Here is a 21,660-nt window from a genome sequence, read left to right as displayed (position 1 = left end):
AATGTTCAATCTAAATGTAATTCTCTTCCTGCTCTTCTCCCTTGCCATGAAGATCTTTATGAGGCTTTGTAAACCATTTTAACTACAAAATATAAATTTGCATGTTAAACTACCTAAAGATAGCTTTGCAACTTTCAGTTATAAAACAAAACTAAACAAATGAAATGGAGATGGATTGGTGGTTTTGCTTCTTCTAAGGACAAATTAACTTCTCCTTCCTCTGAAGAATTGTTATTGAAAATGACTAATAAGAACAGAGCAGAATCAAAGCAAATGCTCTTAACATTATGTAATTGTTCCTCTAAGCACCTCTGGGTTAAAGAAATGAGAATCCAACTGAAAAATACATTCTGCTTGTGGTTATAATGGAAAAAAAATCACTGACTTTGGAGATATTATTTGCATAACGGGGGAAAGGAAGACTTTGTTGGACAACAGAAGATGAGAAAAAAAAAAATCTCTAAAATAGAAAAAATTGTTGATGTGGTTAGAAAACATTACTGCATAACTACTTTACAGAATCTCTGTCATCCATATACAAATAATCCAAAAGAGAATATGACAGGCACTTAACAAAGTCTAGTTTCAGAAATACAATAGTACCAAACAATTTTATTAATATTTCATACAAATTTTGAATTCAACACTGACTAGTATTTTGATATTGATGAAGGCAAACAAAATTAATAAGCAATAGGTTTCTGTGTTTTACATTGGACTGGATGTCGTAAGTAACTGCCTTAATTATAAACTAACCTAAAATAGTAATGATCAAAACAGGGTAAAGCCAATACATTTTGTTTTCTTTACTTTATTTCAAAATAGAGTGATTATAAATACATTCTTGTTATATTTCCTTCCTAACTCTTTGGATGCAACCAAAAAAAAAAGTCTCACTGTGCTCATTTCATACAATATCAACATACAAATCATGCAAAAGATATTATAGATATTATACCACCATCAAGTTCTGGATGTTTTTTTCTTGATTCTGAAACATTTGTTAACATTATTCACAAGGCCATGCCTTTATAATTTGTATCATCATTATGGCTTTAAAAAAAAAGCATTTAAAAATATATTTATAGTAGATTGTTGCATTATTGTCAATTATTGTCAACACTAAATGCAAAACATAAATCACCTGTTCTGGTGTTCTTGCACCGCGGTATTTGCTGTCTGATAAAATTGCACAATTTGTTTTCTTTTTCAAGGAAACGAGTACACTTTATTGATTTCATTTAAAAATGGAAACTTCTTTATAGTACAATGGAGACAACAGGTTATGCCAACACCTTCACTGGTTTAGTTTATGTCTGTGGGTCTTAACAGCCATTTTACAAGCATGGCCACTCAAACCAACATAATGAACAGACAGACCCGTTAAAGCCACACCCAAGAGTCACCTCCTCAGAAAGACTGACCAGAGATTTGAATGGACATCACACTAAAACTGCTGTGCAGACACATACACCGTTTCCAAACATGGGGAAAAGAAACTGACACTAAGGTTGCCATTCAAAGTAACAATTTCACAGGAAAATAGTGTTTTGCCAGCTTCTGCATTTTTCACTCACACTATTATGCCTACATATTGCACCATACATTGTAAAACACTTAGGGACAAGTTCTACAGGAAGGTCCAGGTTGTGCAACCTTTACTGATGCTGGTGAACCTACACTCAACTGCATAACCCCAGACGAGTCTCTGGGCTCTATGGACTATATACAATGGTTCTGAGCTGGCTTGGTCTGAAGTCAATGACAACACTCTAGCTAAGTCCCACTCTTGGGCAGGTACCCAATTATTATCTCATGAATAGTGCCTCTGCACATGACTGAGGTTGAGGTGAAATGCTTTACTGGAATTGGGGCCTCAGTGATCAGAAAACTCTGACCCAGTGTAATGGTACAGCATAACAGTTCAGTTCTTTTCATCAGCAAACAGAAGACATCACTCCAAAAACCAAACAAACTCAAACAAATTAAATAAAAACCAAACCAAAACAAAGACCTAGAAAGAGCACCCCCAGAAAGCCTCACAGCACAAAATGAAACAAAAAAACCCTCTTTTTTTTTTGGCTTAGGAAGGTATGCTCATTTATCTCTGTTCTTTTGACTCAGGCAGCACAAGTCACAAGCACATCAGTTTTAACATCACTTAGAAGTATTTCCTTACTTGCAATTTTTAATATTTTTAGCACATTGCTGTCAGGAGGATCATACAGGACATGCCAGTGAGAAACCTTCTGCTTTGGCAAACCCCAGTGAGCTTGGACCCACCCTGGAGGCCACACAGCTCTGTGCAGAGCAGACCAGGGACAGTCACCCTCAGCCTACTGAAGGAGCCAGCAGAGCCCACCTGGCCAGGGCACCATGGACACTCCTTAATCCACAGACAATAAATGAACTCACACACTCTCATCCAAACCTCAGCCATGCATTGCATCATTGGTCAGCCAGGAGCTTTTTATGCCAGAGCTGCAAGTGTACGCAGCATCCGTGTCCTCAAAATCCCCATGACATTCTGAATTAAGTTAATTATTGTGCATGGATAGATGCAGCTTTCTGAAAGAAACTCAGCCATTAATTCATCTCTCGCAATTTTATTATCTGAAGTCATGTATATACTATGCAGTATGGAGAAAAAGAATAAAACCAGCCTCTTTCTAAGCCAAAAGAGCATAAACAAATGTCTGAAAGTAGAGAAATGTTTTGTTTGCTTTCCCTTAAATAAAGAAGCAGCAGTGCTTTTTTTTTTTTTTTTTTGGTCTATTTTGATAAAAATATACTGCAGGCTGTTTGCCAAGTATCATTCCAGAATAAAAATTTCAACTCAGTGTCACAAAGCCCTGAAATTAGAGGTTTATATTGGAAACAGCTGACACAGCCTTCTCCACAGTATTGTTATTGAGTCTTGCTCTAATTTTTGCTAGCTTCAAATCCATGAAAAACATTAATGTTTATATCCTACTATCTTAATTGACTAATGTATTGATCATAAAAGGTAAGGAGGGATAAAGGTTCTGAAAGCAAAGGAGATAAGAGGGTCTTATCCAAAGCCCATCAGTCAAAGGAATTTTGTTAATCTCATCACACAGAATTGCTGAGGATGCTTTGCCAATGTATCTCCACTCCCATGTCAAAGTACCATCCATCAGTGAGACACAATGGGGATTTTCCATTCTCCTACCTTTTTCCCTGGCTATTCACATCCAGCTTTCACAAAGGCAAGCTTTTACTCTTGAGTTATGAGCTACACAGTCCTCTGAACTGAGACCACTGTATCCATTTTGCACTCTGGTTTTGAACAGGATTTGCCATATTGTTCACTGCTCTGATCACATTTTCCTGACTAAAAGCAGCCAGAGAGAGAAGAACAGAAAACTTCTGCACGTACAACAAAAATATTCTCCATAGCATGAATTCCTGTAAATGCTTGTGAAAAGTATTCAGATTAAGCTGTAGAAACCTGAAAAGCAAGAAAACTGATGGCAAGTAACAGCCTGGGACACAATACTAAAAAACTAACCAATCTATTTTAAAATGCACCATTGGTAACAGATCTGAAATAAGGTAATATGCTAATCTCACGAGAATAGTACAGAACAATTTTATTATTATCATTATCATCATCATCATTATTATTATTATATCTGATCACTTTATTCTGGATGATGCTATACACTACATCCCCCGTTGCTGTTTGGTATATTGTTCTGGTTTTATTTATACTGAATGATTAATGCATTGTGATCAGGAAAACAAGTCAGGCATATTAAATACATTTTAAGGAGTACATATTTTTTTCCTATGTAGTATACAAAGTATTTCATAAATATGAATTATATTACAAAAATAATTTCTGCTACGCTCACACAGTAAGCACTTTGACATTTTTGGACAACCTGCTGGGGTTGCAAGAGTTTCACGTAACTGAGAAGGAACTCTGGTTTTAATTGGAGATGAGTCTTAGAACAGATTCTGCATAAATATCAAAGATTTTCTTCAGATGTCACGAATACTGCAGAAGTCAGGTTGAACTATTTTCTTTCTTTCTTTCTTTTTTTTTTTAATTTTCTGTGTAGACATGTATGCTTCAAGTGGTCGGATTTATTTCATAGGTATGTAATGCATGGTATATTTTAAACACAATTTAACATTATACTTCCAGTGGTTTCAAGATGCAGCCCATAAATGTAACCAATTTACACATACTATTGAATGTTCTCTCTTTGCATGCTTGTTACTTTCCAGATAAGCTTTAAACAGTGCCATTAGAACACCACAAATCAAAGGATTACTCCAGTTCCACCAACTGAAATCCTCGTGCAGGATGAAGGACCCAGCTGAAGTACAAATATCAGTACCAGGGTTCTTGTGTTTGCTCTAACAAATCACAAGGAGACGATGGTTTGCATTTAAGATACAAAACATATATGCCTCTTGAGGTTAAATTCAGTGTAACGTGTATAAAGCATCCCTTTGGCAATAGAGTTTGCAGTATCCCTACAGGATTCCACAGGGCATGAGCTTTATGGAGTAAAATCTATTAGGGAAATTCTCCTCTACTTGACAAATCATATGCAGCTACAGTTAATCAGACACCCTTGGATACACCTGCCTCTATGCCTATCAATATAATATAGTATTTGGAAGTTAAAAGTCAACAAAAGGCACTTTCATCATTAAATAAATGTCCTCTGTAGGCAATAGGATTGTATGACCTATATTTTATTCAAAGCTGTTTGTTCTTCAAGGACTTGTAGGTAGTCAGGTGAACCTTGAAGCTTAGCTTTTAGTTCAAAATATTCACTTTTTCTTTGTTCTACTACAATTTTACTATGATTACCACCTATTAGAGATTTCTTGGCTTTTTTGTCTTGCAGTTTCTCTGGGTAACGTATTTCAAAGCCACTGACCCCTATGCTGTTGTATTCCTTTTTACTTTCAAGAAAATTTTGAATAAATACATTGGAATCCCTTCCAGGGAATAACTCATCCAGTTCATCGATTGTGCTAAGTCTTTTTCTGGAATCCACATGCAATAAATCTTTCTCCTTGTCATTCATATTTCTCAGAATGACTTTTTGCCCTGGTGGGTCAGCAAACGTGAAGCCTGCTTCAGACTCTTTCAAGCCACAGGTATGACTTTTGCTCATCTGCTCAATGGTTTGAGGAATGAAGGCCTCTGCACCCAGTCCATCTTTTTTGTTTGGCTTGTGATCGTGCTTTCTTAGCTGCAGTTGCATAGAACTGCACTCTTGGTTTCCAATCCCTTCATGCTTTATGGTTGGTTTCTTGTTGCGCCGAAGCACAAAAACAAGAAGACAAAAAGCAACAAACACTGTTAAAATCAGCACAACCAATATGCTCAGGATTAGGATGGACAATGGAACCGGGCCCCCAGGAGGACTCCGGACTGGTCCTGGGGGTGTTGTAAAAATAACAGCAGGCATGGGACTAGTGAACAGAGCAGATGGCTTGTTTAAAAGTTTAGGACAGAGAATCTCATTTTTCAGAGACTTAAGTTCTATGTTAGCAAACTGCACAGGTGTCTCACATTTCAATTCCTTCACCACAATACCGTCATTTAGCTTCTCAAGCCACAGTTTTAAAGCAACTAAATCACAAGTGCAGTCCCACGGATTACCTTCCAAATCTATTTGTGTAAGAGACTTTAGCTGATCAAGAACACCACTTACAGGTAAATACATGAAGTGATTGTTCCTCAGATTCAGTCTAGCAAGTGGTGCACCAGCAAAAATATAGGCTGGCAAGCTTCGCAGAAGGTTGTTGTTCAGGTAGAGCAACTGCAAATTTGGCATTAAGTCAAAGGTGCCTGCTAGGATTTCTTTGATAACATTGTATTCCAAATAGAGATATTGCAGATTGTGGAGGCCGGCGAACATCTCTGGGCTCAGACGCTCTATCTGATTGCCATTGAGGTACAATCTCCGTAGGTTTGTAAGGTTGCGGAAAACATCTCCTTTGATCACTGAAATCCGATTGCTGCCTAAATGTAGCAAATCCAGCCCCTCAAACTCAGCGAAATCCGTAGTATCCACATCCTTAATGTAATTGCCATTTACATGCAGTTTCTTGGCATTTAAAGGTTTTGGGACGAGTTCCGCCATCGATTCTATATTTCTTTCTTGGCAATTTACACTTAATCCCAAGTCTGAAGGGTGAGTTTTGCAAACGCAAGGGAGCGGACAAGGAGTTAAAGGAGGCACCCTGGTCTGGTAAGATACGATCTGACTGAGATTGCGACTGGACAGAGCTTTGCCTGCTACTATCCCCGAGATCTTCGAAGGATTTGTAGTCTTTGGTGCCTTTGTGACTAATCTGTGCACGGATGTCTGGGTGGTGTGGCCGTTGGGCGTGCTGTAGCCGGGCTCCAGCTGCGAGGGGGGCAGGATGCGCACGTCAAAATCACTCCCTGTCCCCATGGAGCACAGCTCCTGCTTATTGGTCTCTTTCAGCAGCCTTCCATACAAGTCACTGGGTGTTTCACAGATGGCCTCTCCAATGTAGATGTTATAGGGCATGTTCTCCAGCCACGCTTTCAAAGGCAACAAATCACAAGTACAATTCCAGGGGTTGTCTTCCAGCTGCAATTCAACAATTCGCCCGATGTGTTCCAGAACTCCAATGTATGGCAGCTTCTGTATTCGATTCCCCCGTATATCCAGATGGGTTAGAGAAGCAAATCGAAAAATATTATCGGGAAGGAACGAAATCAGATTGTCATTAAGTATCAGGACTTTCAGCTTGTGAAGCTTATTGAAGGCTCCCCGTTCAATAAACTTGATTAAATTGTAGTCAGCTTGGAGATACTCCAAGTTCTCTATGCCAAGGAAAGTGTCAGCCCGGAGAATCTTTAATTCGTTGTTGTTCAAGTGCAACTGTTTTAATGCACTAAGACCCATAAAGGCCCCTCCCTCAATGTTCTGTAATTTATTATTACCCAGTTGCAAGGACACTGCATGTGTAAAATTAAGAAAGGAATTTGGATATAGAATAATTAGCAGGTTGTTTTGAAAGTTGAGGTGGTAAAAATTAGACCATGGTGGTTTAAGCTGATTTGGTCTGTAGACTGCAACCTTCTCGCAGTTGACATAGAGTACATTCTCAACTGACACACAGGAGCAAACATTGCAAATTTCCACAGATATATCAGCATCTGCAGTTGTAGAAGAAACTGGAGATGACAGAACCAGAAAGAGCCACAGAATCATCTTCTTATGATCAGCAAGCAACCTTAGGCTCCTGAACAAAGATAAAGAATCTGAAGAAGAAAGAAGGAAAGAAAAAGAAAATGTTTTTCAGTTGACATTGTTCCAAAACGGCACTTGGGTTAGAAATTGTACACCACTGAGCTACTGTACCTGCCAAGTATTATAGACAAACTACAAGAACTGAATTTAAAATAACATGAAAGAATTTAACAACCAAACAAATGCACGGGAGCTGGGATGATTTCAAACACAGAATGTAAATTTCTGTAGAGAAACACAAATAACTCTCAGGTCTGTCAAATGTATTTCTCTCTCTTGTACATGCCAAGCATGCATAACTAATAAAGTAAAATAACCAAAGGAGATTCCAATTTTATGCATATTTACTCCCCTCAATTGTGCACTGCTCATATGCTGCTGTGCATTTCAGGGATATTAAACACAAATGCTGATGTTATGCATGCCCAAACATCTGGGATGGGATAGCACAATGCAGAAAGGATGGAGATGCTGACACAAAATGCAATGCCAATGCTCAGTATATGTATATAAAGCAACAGCACATACAGATGTATCACTGTGATAAAGATATTCACTGTAGGGCTACATAGGCATGCATACACATTGTTTCTGTCACTTCTGATATCAAGTTTAAATAAGTAGGTGGTAAACTGACTGCAGAAACACAACTATTCACAAAACAAGATCAGCTCTGGGTGACCAATGGAAGCACTCAGACATGGAAGAAGCATGCACAAGCATACAGCCCCATCCCCAGGAATAACAATACACTGACTTGCAGGGAAAAACAAAGTCACAATTTGCCAGTCTGACACTACTGAAATCTGAGAACTATTTCCCCCACCCCTAAAACATTATGTAATTTGCTCTTATTCCTGCATTGATAAGAACCCTTTGCATATAGTCCAGCCAGCTGAACTGCCATTTTTTACGCAGGAGAACTCGAGCCACAGCATTTCCTCTGAGTTATAAGGTAGGGGTTTTTCCCCCCATTTTTAAATAAATCAGTCAATAATCAATACATTGCACACACACATTCCATCTTCCCATTACCCCCATTTCCCAACTTGTCCCTTTAATTTCCTGCTGTAGGAAGCCACTGAGTTGGCAGGAGAGAGCCAGAATGAAAAGTGGATAAAGCAGGAGCCAGCTGGAGGGAGGAGAACCGGGCTGGAGGGAGACACAAGGGGAGGATGTGCCGGGGGTCCTGGAAGGGAGGGGAGAGAAGGGATGAGGGAAGTCCGCAGGACAGAAGGACAAGAGAGAGAGGAAAAGCACAGAGGAGAGAGGGAAGGATGAGGGGAACGGATGGCAGAAGGGGTCAGGGAGGCCGCTTGCCGGGAGAAGGGGGAAGCGGAGCAGCGGCTGCCGATGCCCGCAGGCTGCCGACCCCGGCCGCGGCGAGCGCGCCCCCAGGGGCGGACCGGTGTCCCCGCGCCCCCGCCGCTCCGTCTCCCTCCCCCGGGCAGGCGCCGTCCTCCCGTATCCCTGCCTCGCCCACGCTCGAGTCCCCTCTTCTTCCTCAGCCCCGGGGCCCCGGCCGGTGCCGAGCGGGCGGGCTGCGGGCGCTGCGCGGGGCTGGCGGCGGGGCGGCGAGCCCGGCCAGCAGTGCCGGCACTACCGCAATTTTTTGCCGCATCCGGCTCGGCTGGTGCCGGCTCCCCTCGGCCGTGGCCGCCCCGTCGCCCTCTCGCTCCCGGCGGGGGAGGGCGGCAGGGGCACGGGCGCGCTCGCACATCCCGGCCGGGAGCGGGCAGAGCGCGGCGCAGCAGCCCCGCATCCCCTCCGCCGTCCCTTCGCAACAAGGCACGACCGTGCTCCCCGCCGCTGAACGCACCAGCCCCCCCCGCCCCGGTACCTTTGCAAAGTCCAGCCCGCAGCAGATCCACACACCCCCTTCCCCAGCCCCACTGCGCAGATCCTGCCCCCCCGTCCCTCCCACACCTCCGCCGGCTTTTCCGGGCCGCCCGGCCCCGGTGCCTCCGCTCGCCCGCTCTCCCGGGAAGGATGGGAGAGGGCAGCGCTGCGCCTGCTGCCGCTGGCCGGGGCTCCGGGAGGCGGCCGGCTGCGGGGAGAGACGAGCGCGATGGCAGAGAGGCTCCGGCAGGAAGCCACTGTCGCCTCGTCGTGTGCACCCCCGCCTCCCCCCACCCCACCCCTCGCCGTCTTTAAAACAGCACCGGTAATTATTATAGCAATGAAAACAAAACCTTCAGAATAATTGAAAGAAATTAAAACGCCAACGTACGGGCGGCCCCGCCGTGCCCCCACCCCCGCCCGCACTCACACGCCCGGCGGGCGCCCGCCGCCCTCGGTGATGCTCCCGGCTCTCCGCGGCCAGCCCGGCACCGTCCCTACCTCGGCGCCCGGGGTCGCCGCGGCTCCGCTCGGCTGCGCTGCGCCGCTCTCCCCGCGAGCTCCGGGCTCCGGCGGCTCCGCGCACGCCGCGGGCGGCGGGGGCAGCCGGGCGCCCGCCGGGGCCAGCACCCCCGGCCGCGCGGAGCGAGGGCAAGCCCGGTGCTGCGGAACCCCGCGGGCTCCGCCGCATGCAGCAGCCGCCCGGCTGAGCCCTGCCCCGCCGCCGCGGTCCCCCGCACACATGCGGGGAGAGGATCCCTCTGCACACGGGCGCCCGCTCCCATCGCACTGCTCTCGCCCACCCCCTGCACGCAGCGAGCCCCCTCCCCTCGCCACACGCACACCCGCACACACGCGCACACTTACACACACACCCGCACACACACGCACACACACAGCCGCACACACATACACACATGCACGCACGCACCGAGCGCTGCTCCGCCGGGGAGGGAGACGCCGCTCCGGGGCAGCAATCCCGGCGCATCGCCGCGGCCGGAGCCTCTCCCGCAGCCCGGAGGCGCCGTGCCGCCGGTACCTTTCCCGGGGAGCCGTCGCGCTGCGCCCCCGCGGAGCCCAGGCGGGGCGTGCGGGGCGGGAGGAGCCCCCCGGGGCGGCGGGAGCGGCGGGGCCGCGCCGGGAGCCGCGGGGCTGCCATGGGCGGGAGAGGCAGCCACAAGTGCAGCCCGCGGCCGGGACGGGGCCAGCGCGGCCCCCGCGCCCGAGGAGCCGCAGGGCAGCGCGGCTGCGAGAGCCGAGCGGGGGAAGGAGAGAGGAGGCAAGGAAGGACTCCCCCCTCTCTTTTCTGGTGATCTCCCCTCCCGGCTTGAAACAAAAGTAGAGGTGGAAACTGAGTGGGCAGGATGGTAACATTTGCTGCATTTAATGTGAATTGCAATTATGGAGCGAAATCGCTGCGAGGAGACATACCCGAGCCGTTCTTACGACAACGCAGCTATTTGTCTATCTCATTCTTTGTGGTTAGGTGAAATTCCTTCTCTGCGTAGGTAACAGCTGCAGTCTGATGGAAAAAATCCGCAAATGTTATGCACTGGTGCTAAACAGATTCTGCTAATTAACAACTCCTATCGACTCTAGCTTTCATAATACACTTTAAAATGGTAATGAATACCCTCAAACAAGGTGACATCGCATTCCGAAGCAGAAGAGTCAGTTAACCAAATGAAATCTTGCAAGGGGAGTTCAACTGCTTGTCCTTTACCACGAATGCTAATGTGATCCAGTTAGAAAACTGTTTATGTGCTGTACATACACCGATTGTGAGTGCTAGTTCTGGGCAATAAACGCCAGGGAATGGAAAACAGCAACTGCTTTCTTCATTTACTGAAATGAAATAAATAGCTTGCTCCAAAGGCTGACTGCATCTAATTGAAATAATTGCAGAATTTTATTTTGCATTATGCGGTTAGACTGATACCTGAAAACAAATGCAGCTGAGACATCAATAATTTGCATATCACAACAGAACTGAAAGAGATCTGTGATTAATATTCAGCCAATTAAAAACTGAAGTCTTTAAAATGTAAACTCTCTTAATTATTGAGCCATTAACAAAGTACTGTTCACATAAAAGAGGATGTGTGTATATAAAGGGCCCAGTTTAGAAGGATTTGCATATAGTTTAAGCTGAATTTTTCAAACACTTTAAAATAAACTAATGAATTAGAGAGCAAAGGTCTAGAATAAAATTAATTTAGGAAGATAGCTGGTTTATAACTATTTTAGCAGCAGGCACAGAAATGCAGGTGTAAAGATCAAGATGCCAGTTATGTTTAATCAGCAACCTTATCTGGATGCTAAACTAATTCCTTGCTTATTTAGTAGGTGAAAGAGCTTTTGGCAGTTTCAAAGAGATCTCTGCTCCCAGCACATTCAAGCAACTACTCAGAGACTGAATTAAACATCAAACAAGAAGCATAATAAAATATTGCATTTTAACAAGTAAACTGTGAAATGAATAAGTATTTGAGAACTGAAATTACACTCTAAGTAAATAATTCTTGATGTTTCTGTTATAAGTGGCTATTACCAATGGTGTATGTTTATAGTGTTGTAGAACTTATCTGAGAAGGAAACTTAGTTATGCAGCACAATTTCATTATTAGGGCTTCAGTAGGTCATATATTTCTCTTTCTAATACACAGTCACTAAAAATAATTTCTCCTCCAAATCTTAAGTGATTCCTAAGCTACTTGCCCTAACCTACACCATGTCAAACTCACTAATATTTAGGCTTACACGTCAGGACCACAATCCAGAGCAAATGGAGGGGAATTTTAAAGTATAACCTAAGCACAAGCTAAGGTCAAGACTGGGCTCCAAGCTGATGATCCCAGGAATAAAACACTTTAAAGGGTCACATCCTAGAATCACTTGGTTGCACCCATTTCCTGAGATCCAGCTTGAGGTTCTATCACTAGCAGGAGACATTTTCTGTATGAGCTGATGGCAGATGGCAATTGGAAGACAGCAGAGCCAGACAGGGCAAGCTGGAATACCTGGCCTGGTTCCCTGAAGTTTACAAGACTACTTCAGGCTACACACCATGCCCATTTAATGTCATCTCTAATCTTTCCTTAAATTTCCTGCTGTGATGGAACCTCATTCATCTCCTTTGATTTTTCCTCCTGTCTGTTGTTTGCCACAGCAGCGTGTATTGTTTTCCTTCTTCAGCTTAGCAAAAGGAGAGCAAAAGCTAACAGGCAGACAGATTCATAACAGGGTGTTCTGCAGAGAGAAGTAGCTGAAGAAAAGGTAGAAATGGGACATATACTACTTCCCACCCAAACAGACAGACTCAGGGTAGCATTCAGTAGCAGATCAACAATTAGCTTGTTGATGATGCCTAAGTAGAAGGTCTTGGGAGAGAAAGGTACTTTTTTACTCTTGGCTACTGGCATTCATCATTAAATCTGCTCAGAAATTACAGAAGCCTGTTTATATTTTGTTTCGTTTCACATTTTTGTGAGATCTAAGCAACACTTTTAAACACACAGACATGCTTGGTCACCTACCTCTCCCAATTTAATTCTGGGCTGATGCAGGAACTTGAGACTGAAACTGAGCTTTATGTGCATTCAAAGTCTGTCAGGAGAAAAAGCTTCCTGTAACAGATTCATCAAAATGCAGAGGCCAGTTGAGATGCTGAGCCTACTGCTCACAGCAGGAAACCTTGGAGAGCATTTTCCTCAAGCTGCTTGGCACACATGCAAATGGGGCTGCAGCTGAAGGCCAGGACAGTTCTGTGCAATAACTTGCTTTGTTTTCTCATCCACAGTCTTTTTCTGAGTGAGAAATGAACTGACAGCAAACAGGAGGGAAACATCCTACTCATTCCTGAGCACTTACAATTTGAGATGCAGTACCTGTAATCAGGCTGTAAGTGTGCACATAAGTGGCAGAGAAGAGGTGCCTTCCATACATCTGCCATCATCCTGCTCTTATGTTACCTATGGATTTGTCTGCATCCTAAACACTTTCTCCACAGGCACTGCCTTGCATGTTTCTGCTCTCTCTCTAGTTTGTCTGTTGTCATCCTGAAAATCAAATAAGGATTAGTCCTCAGCAGTGAGAACTAACCAAAGATGCCTATGACCCACACACCCCTGGGTCTTGAAATTAGAAGGCCAAGACAAGAAATTGCAATTGCTGTGAGCAGCAGAGGAACACTCTTTCCTTGGTCATGTCTGCATGTCTACTGGCCAGCAGTGAGCCAGCCTTGTGTATCCAGATGGCAAAAACACACCTGGGAGAGAAGCAGTGTGCACACATGTGTATTTGAGTTGTTCTGTTTGAAAAGTCATACCAGGAGTAGAAATTCTTAGAAGAGATCTCTGGAAATTAATGACCATTAATGATCATTTGGATCAGACTCTATGTAAACGCTACATGCTACACCTTCCTTTTCCCAAAGAATAGTAAAAATAGCCCAAGAGTTAATATTTTGGCCCTTCACACAGGGTCCAGGTAAAGAATAAACTGTTTTGTTTGAACGTGTGTGAGGCTGGTTAACAATTCTTTGAATAGGAAAGCAAAGGTTTCTATGGGCTCTGGCTGTTGCTGGGGTTTCTGTGGTTAAGCAATTTCAGTTTAACAGGTCTACAACAAGTTTCTGCTTTTACATAGATCAGCCAACAACATCCAACACAGCAGAGTACAGAAATGACTGTGCAGTCTTCTAATAAGGCTTCAACTAATAGGTCATAGCCTTTTGAGGAGGAGAGAACCCCTCCAAAACCAACCAATACCTCCACCCACTGTCCAGATCTTGTCTGTATTTTGCCAGACTGTCAGTTAAAAGCAGGGGAAGAAGAGCATCCTTGAAAACTCTGGATGTGCTGGAGGAGTCCCAGCGTGCACATCCTTTTAAAGACACGGTGGGATAGGAAACAGTGCAAGTCTGCAGCAGACCCAGGGCAGAAGCACTCTGAGAGAGCACTGGGCTGAATAAAGTGGAAGAAACTGTCAGATATATGTCTCTGCCTGTCTCTATATTATTTCCACCTCACTTCCTCCATTTTATCCAGGACCCCTCCTCAATACGCAGCAAGTAACCTGCATCCAGGAAACCTGAGGAGTCACTGCAGTGCCTTCCACAGGGGCTGCTGGGGGGTTTAGTTCCATCATTTGCTATTCATTTGCAACAAGTCATTGTCTTGAATGCTTGACCAAGTGGTGATGATGCTGGTAGTGGGTTTTCTCATCAGTTCTCTTTGTGAACTCAGCCTGTGGGGCTGTCCAGCTCCACAACCCTGTGCTTGCCAGTTTTCCATAACTGGCAGAGCTGTCAGAGCATAGTGGGCAGGCATTTCATTTCACTGTTGCAAGATGTCCCTTGCCTTACTTATTTTCTTTCTCTGTGCTCATCTTTCTCTGTTCATCCTTCAGCTCAAAGTCAGAGGCTAAAACCAAACTTGGCCTATTCTCTTTACTCCTGGAACAACCAAAAATGTGAAATTGAGGGACAGAGAAAATTTAGGAACACAGTTGGTAAAGAACTTATGGGGAATATTTTTCTATAAGTTTTTATGATATAAGGTTAAATGCAAAACCTACAAGCAACTGCTCTTTTCCTACCCACCTCATGTGGAAACTGCTCACTAAATGATTTCTCAAGATGAAAGATGTATTTAAAATAAGGATCCTGTGCTAGAAAACACTGACATTATTGAATGCACCAAATCATGAAATAACAGTTCATTCTCCCTGAGCAGACAGCCTATTAACCAAATGAAAGAACTGCAGAGAAAATTTAAAGAACTTTGACTGTGGTTGGAGATGTTAGAGGGTAAGAAGGGGAGAAAATATATTGTGCTGCAAGACTTGTTTCTTTCTTTGCTGCTAATAACTTTGTCTTCAGCAGTGGAGCAAGGGAAATCTTTTATGCCATGAATATCATGCCTGCTGTGCTTGCAGTCAGGATTGGGTGGGTTGAGATCACTTGACATTAACAGAATATGAATTTAGAACATCCTAATTTAAATCCTCACTCCTCCATGTTTTTCTCACACATGAGACTGTTTCCTATCACCTTCTGGAATTCCACAGACCTAAATGGGGCTTCTCACGTGTGCAAAGGTTGATGGAATAACTCCTTCATGAAGCTAGGTGCCAGCAGAAAGGTCTCTGACTTTATTTCTTGGATAGTTGAAGAATAAAGCTTACAAGAAAGAAAATCAAGTAGTTGCCATGCAATCTTTAGAATGAAAAATAAAGATTCTGTTTTTGCTGAAGTTCAGCCTGGTGCTGTCTCCTGAATGAAGGAGCTTCAAGCTGTGACCCTGTGAGATGGGCAGCAAGCAGAGAGCAGCGTGCCAGCTCCTCCTGTCTCTCAGCACACTGAGATTCACTCCCTCCCCTGCTGCTGCAGTGCCTGTGCTCATCAGCTGAAGGAGCACTGGGTGGAACTCAGAGGCATCTGCAGGAGAAACCATGTGCTTTAGACTTGTTGCTGGATTTAGGGAAAAAGTTACACCAAGGGGGAAACATCTGAAGCAACATTAAGTGTTTGCATGGGTTTGCTCATTGCTCTACTTTAATCTGCTTTTGCTTCTGGGGTTTCTTCTGCAGCTGTCCTAATTTCCTCTACTTTTGCATTTTATATTAATTTCAATTAAAGCCTCCATAGGCTCATGAGCTAACAGATTTTTTTGTTATTGTTTTTAAGAAAGCAGGCCAAAATGGCTTTCCTGTTGCCTCTAGACTATTGCAAAGGAATGTAGGAGCATGATCTTTCAAGAAAGAAACTGCAGCTACTTCAGTAACCAAGTTGTGACTTTTTTTTAACCTAATGATTAAAGACCAGTGCTGGTCTGATGTAAAGTGTCCTCAGGGAAGGGATGCTGAACCTGTAGTTGAAAAAGACATGTTTGCTTTTAACAACAAATATTTTGACACTGTATCAAAATGATCATGGAATAATAGAATATCCTGCATTTTAAGGGACCCACAAGGACCATCAAAGACTTCTGGCCCTTCACAGGAGAGCCCCAAGAATCACACCATGTGTTTTCCAAATGCTTCTTGAGCTCTGCCAGGCTGGTGCTCTGTCCCCTTCCCTGGGGAGCTTGTTCCAATATCCAAACACCCTCTGGATGGTGAACCTTCTCCCAATATCCAACCTAAGTCTGGATGAAAAACCTTCTCCTAAAATCCAACCTAAGTCTAGATGGTGAACCTTCTCCTAATATCCAACCTCAGCCTGGATGAAGAACCTTCTCCCAATATCCAACCTAAGTCTGGATGAAAAACCTTCTCCTAATACCCAGCCTAAGTCTGGATGAAGAACCTTCTCCTAATATCCAACCTAAGTCTGGATGAAGAACCTTCTCCTAATATCCAACCTAAGTCTGGATGGTGAACCTTCTCCTGATATCCAACTAAGCCTTCCCTGGCCAATCTTCTCTTGCCAGGAAAGATTGTATTTGAGATGGGTGTCTCCCCCTCTCTATGAATTCCAGCCCCATCTGGGTGAAGGGAGGAATGTCCTCTCATTACCTGTCTGCCTCATGTAATTGTCTCTGAGGCACGAGCAGCCAGTCCAGACTGTCCCAAAAGCAGGAAAAGTGAAATATTCCTCACCTGAGCAAAGGCTCAAGCACAGCAATATGTACAGGCAGCTCTGCTGCATTCTGCTGGATGGACACAGCAGGGAACAGGAGGTGGACCATCAGAAGGAAGGCAGAAAAACCCAGAAATATCTTAAAAAAAGGTAAAGTTAGATTTCATGGTGTGTACAATAATTTTTCAGAGCAGTTAAATTTTCCAAATGAGAATCCAAAGAGTCTTGTCAAGCTCTTATGCCATCTCTGGCACTTATTGGACCCTCTTTGAACCAGCCCTCCAGGCCCAAATAACCCTTTTTACTTCTCTAGGTCAGGCTAATTTTCAAATTAATGAACTGAGCTGGCTTGTGCAGTGCTCCAGCATGTGTTAGAGCTGGTGTGTGATGAGTGGTGTGAGCACCCAGACACTTATGGGGGGACAGAGAGATGGGACAAGTTCTGAGAGGAGGGTGAGCTGGACTCAACAACAGAAAGAGCATATGTTAAATGTTTTAAAATGCCTATTGTAGCTCACAGTCATGTAAATTTAATTTTTATCAAAGTTTAGATGGAAAAGTAAAGAACAAAAATATATTTCTGTAGAGTTTCCTCACTTCACCAGAAAAAAGTCTGGTTTTTATCACACTTGTGCCTTTTAACATTTAAAAAGGGAAAATATCAGTTCTTCCCACATGTCCATGAAATCTCATTTTCAGAAGAAACATTTATGCATATTTACTAAATAGTGAAAGAATCAAAGAGAGATTAACGTGAAAAGTCTAAACTGGTGCCTGAATGATTGAAACCTTGTAGTCTAAAGGCAAATTCTAGCATTCTTGGAATCCTCTTAAGCCAAGAGGAGGATACGCTTGTAGACACATTGAGCATAACAAAAACGATAAAAAACCAAATGTGTTGCCTAATCTCAAGATCTATGACCTGGATACTGTCCTGAGATACTTTTCAGGTCTTTTCCAAGGTGTGAAGTTTTACCAACCTCCCAGACAAATCTGAAACCAGCATGCTGGAAATGTAAGGGGAAATGAATTTTATTAAATTTATCTTTATATCAATGAAGATATTCAGATATTCATATATAAAGTAATCCAGAAGCAGTACAGAAGGTGGAAAAAAGTGAAATGCTGCAGCAAGGGGATCCTTGCAGGGTAAACAGCTGAAGAGTAGGTTTGAGGGACTGCAGGAGGTTTTAGGAGGCTTTGCAGAGTTTGGGAAGCTGGCTAGGAGTGCATGAGTAATATCCAGAGACACCTTCATCCACTGATGGAACTGACAGAAGCTGACAATTATGACAATGGTAATGAACCTGTCTTATCTATTTTAAGACACCTTGTATGAAGAATTTAGCAAGTAAGAAAAAGAAGATTATTCTTTGGTTGGTTAAAATACCATGACTTCAAGGGATTCCCTTTCTGTTAGCTTTGCATGGAAAATATACAAAAGCACCATAATTGCAGAACATTTAAATAGGTCATTTAAAATAGATCCTACAAAGTGAGGGAAAAAAGTTCACCCTACTTTAAAGTAACCTTTTTTTTCACAAAAAAGAAAGAGGACTTCCTTTTATCTTCCTATTGTTCTATTATCTATTATACCTTAGAAGGCCAAGAAAGCCCATAGATTTACTTTGGATAGCCTGTAGATTTACTTTATAAGGCTGCTTTGCCTTGAGATTAGAACAGGTGTGATGTCTTCTAGATGTTTACAGATGCCAATGGACCTAAGACATCCCATTTTTTCCCCTTTTCAATTTTGTTCTGAAAACATGCTGTATTGATTTTGTGCCTTTTTCTTATGTTTGGGGGTTTTTTGGTTGGTTTTTTTTTTTTTTTTTTTTTTTTTTGTGTGTGTGTTGTTTATCTCTAAGATCATTGCTTGTATTGAAGGAAACTTTCATTTCTATTTCAATGGATGCAACTTTATTTTCTTGATAGCAATCCTGCCAGTAACCCTGTGGTTTTCACTGAGGTTGTGAAGTAATTTTTGGACAAAGTCAAGATGTAATGCACCTTTTAGTGAAGCCAGTCAGACTAAGCTTCCTTTAAAATAAAGGCTTTGGATGCTTTCCTGTTTCAGTATGAAAATTATTTCAACATGTAATGTCTTTCAAAAGTGATTTCCATGTGCAAACCAGCATTAGCTCACCCTGCAGGTTCAAAAGCCAATTCTCTAACACCATGAAATGCTATTCAAGCACTGTTTCCCTCCCCAAGTTTTCACTTGTTAATGCTGACAGGTGCACAGTGACACATCACAGAAGCTGAAAAGGTCTTTATCTGCATCCCTTTGGCTCTTTAAATCTGATTTATGGCTGGCAGGCCAGTGTGGCTCCATGCATCCAACGGGCCAAGTTTAGCTGAGTCAGAGGTCAGGGGCATTGGGGCTGCCACTCAGGTTCTGGTTTAGCATCTCCATTTTTTAGAACTGCTTACTCATTTTAATAGCATTTCTCTACCTGCACCCAAACATGGCTGGGCATTCAAAAGTGCAGTTTGGGAGCCAGTCCATAAAACAGTGAAGTCAACCTCATGCTGCTCAGTCAGACTATTTATTATCCAGCCTTGGGAAGAAGTCACTCACATTATTGTTCTGCTTAGTGCACACCTTAAGTCCGTCTCTCATAAACATCTATTCATGTTTGCGTTCTCTAAAATCATGAAAAATGAATATTTCAGATCTAGAGATTCACTGAGTAGGTGTTAGAGTGGGGACATTTTTGAACCTTCCAGACCCAGTTTTTTTATTATTGTAGGCTGAGTTGAGAATCAGTATTCCCCAAGGGCATAATGGAGGCAAACAGCTGAATTTTGTGGCCTTTATTCTATCAACTTCTGTCAGCTCTGGATTTCTTTCAAGAAGTGACATCTCTATTATATGAAAAATCCCTGCCTAACATTTAATAATTTTGTTGTATTTCCCCGATGACTTCCTTTTTAATTTAAAAAGTATATTTAAAAGAATTGTTATTTTTGAAAAGCTAATTCTCAACAATACCTAATGCTAAGCACAGCTGATAAGCCTAAAGTTGAGATGTCAGATATGAAATCCAGGAGAGCACAGTAAGGAAATCTACCCCAAACCATTTATCCTGGGGCTATTACATTGCAGTGGCATCACCAGACAGTTCTCTGAAAAAGAACATTAAAGATGTGGTTTTTAGATTCTTTCTCCAGACTAAGGCATAACAAAGCTACCAAATATGAATGGAAAATCTAACCTTTGGCTGGCTTTATAAATTGTAAAAACTTCCTGCATCTGAAAGGAACTGAGAAAGCAAATGGATAAGCATAAGTTGGAATAAGCTAGGAAACCAAATTCAGAAAACACTTTGACAGTTTTGAATATGCATTTGCAAAAAAATCATTAAAATTTGAAAGTTAGCCAAAGTTCATAGCTGGAATTTAAATTTTAGAAAACATTTCCACTTGCTCTGACAATAAATATTACACATGCTATAACATTAATCTCAGCTGATAATGTTCCCTATAACACATTTTATGAATCATCACACTTCTCTGTTTTTAACACCCCATCACTTGTTGGAAGGAAAAACTGAGGAACTGAGAATGAGCCTATATTTTAAAACCAGGAGTAAGAGACTCCTTAATGCAATGGTCTTTGGAGCAGACATCTGTGAGAGTCTCTAGTTGCTGAAGTTTTATTCAAGTAATAAAACTGGGGTTTTTTTTGCCTTAATTGCCTTATTTGTGTAAATAAACATGGATGAGGTGGTGTAATCTGATCAAGGAGTTCAGCTCTCAAGTTCCTATCAGTGCTTTGTGTTAGCCACAGTTCCTGTAGTGTCTGCCTTAGTGCTGTTCTGCCTGACTAGAAATACCACATCACTTTCTCTTGTGAACTACTTTGAGGGTTTCATTTGACAAAGAACAGGAACTTTAATCCTTCTTTTTCCAACCAATTTGTAAATCAGAACCATCAGAACACAGGTGCAGTGGGAGAGTGCAGCCTGTGCTTTTGAGGACTCTGTGGTTCACTGCATCTCTGAAGTGCTCTGAGCTCACATGGCCCATGATTTTATTTCAACACCTCTCTTATATTCTCTCCAGCCTGTTTCTCAAGAGTGAGGCAGCAAATACAGATATACAGAAGAGCACCTGGCAAGGCCATTTGTTGAGTGAAATTCTCATCTCCATTACAATCTTGCAGCTTCCTATCATTATGTCTAGGTTAATCAAAGATAATTACAGAGCCCCGGTGAAGCTGGCAGAGATCTATTTGGATGCACAGCAGAAGCCCATGTTGATATACACCAAGACTAGTTATGCATCCTTTGACATAATTATTTTCCCTGCAATGGATGGTAGCAAAATCAGGGTCTGAGAAAGGGCAAGCAGTGATTTTTTGGTGAGTTATAGTTTCCTTAATGGCTCCTTAAAAGTGCTAAGTTTTTCACAGTGCAGAAATTAGCCTGCCCTTGTACTTCATAGTGGATTAATATTACAGCAGTCTGGAAAATGCCCTGCAGTGTTGCTCTTGTCTGCAAACCAGGGTGGGTGTCAGTGTGTCCCCACCCAGGGGTGGCCCTGAGACTCCCTGTGACCCAAACGTGGCAGTGAGCACTGGATGTGCCTTGCAGAGCACAGAGCCAGCTCAAACAAGGAGCCCAGTCCCTGTGCAGGGCACCCAGGTGGGTAGGAGGTGATGGGGAGAGGAAGCTCCTGGTACATTTTGCTCCTGGTGCAGGCAGAGCTGTTCCAGTTTTACATCTGCTGAATCCCCTGATGCTTGAGCACCACGGCAGAAGAACCCAGCCTGAGCTCTTAGAGCTGAGGCAATGAAAGCTCTGTCTCTGCTTCCAGCAGCTTGGTTTGCTCCTCATTCTTGCACAGGATCAGTCAACACAGATGCATGGCCTGGGATTGTGTCCTACTATGCCTCAAGCTCCTGCTGACAACAGGGGGTGCTTAATATTAGCAGCACATTTCCCATCTCCCTCC

At 43.0% G+C, this 21,660-nt stretch overlaps 1 protein-coding gene across 1 annotated transcript; it reads right to left on the bottom strand.

The window, feature by feature from the left end:
- Positions 1-647: 647 nt before the first annotated feature.
- SLITRK4 (SLIT and NTRK like family member 4) lies at positions 648-10,167 on the bottom strand. Its single transcript, XM_009090311.4, has 2 exons — positions 10,051-10,167; positions 648-7,291 (listed from the first exon to the last, which is right to left on the bottom strand). Exon 2 carries the CDS (start codon positions 7,239-7,241, stop codon positions 4,728-4,730), a length of 2,514 nt encoding a protein of 837 aa, XP_009088559.4. The 5' UTR covers positions 7,242-7,291; positions 10,051-10,167; the 3' UTR covers positions 648-4,727.
- Between the last annotated feature and the right edge of the window lie 11,493 nt (positions 10,168-21,660).

The sequence above is a fragment of the Serinus canaria genome, chromosome 4A, assembly GCF_022539315.1.
Source record: "Serinus canaria isolate serCan28SL12 chromosome 4A, serCan2020, whole genome shotgun sequence".
NCBI classification, from domain to species: Eukaryota; Metazoa; Chordata; class Aves; order Passeriformes; family Fringillidae; genus Serinus; species Serinus canaria.
The sequence above is the reverse complement of the archived record's forward strand: the minus strand, read 5'-3'. Positions and strand labels throughout refer to the sequence as shown.

Excerpts from the sequence above, each read along its gene's own strand:
- SLITRK4 (XM_009090311.4), bottom strand. The coding sequence starts at position 7,241 with ATGATTCTGTGGCTCTTTCTGGTTCTGTCATCTCCAGTTTCTTCTACA.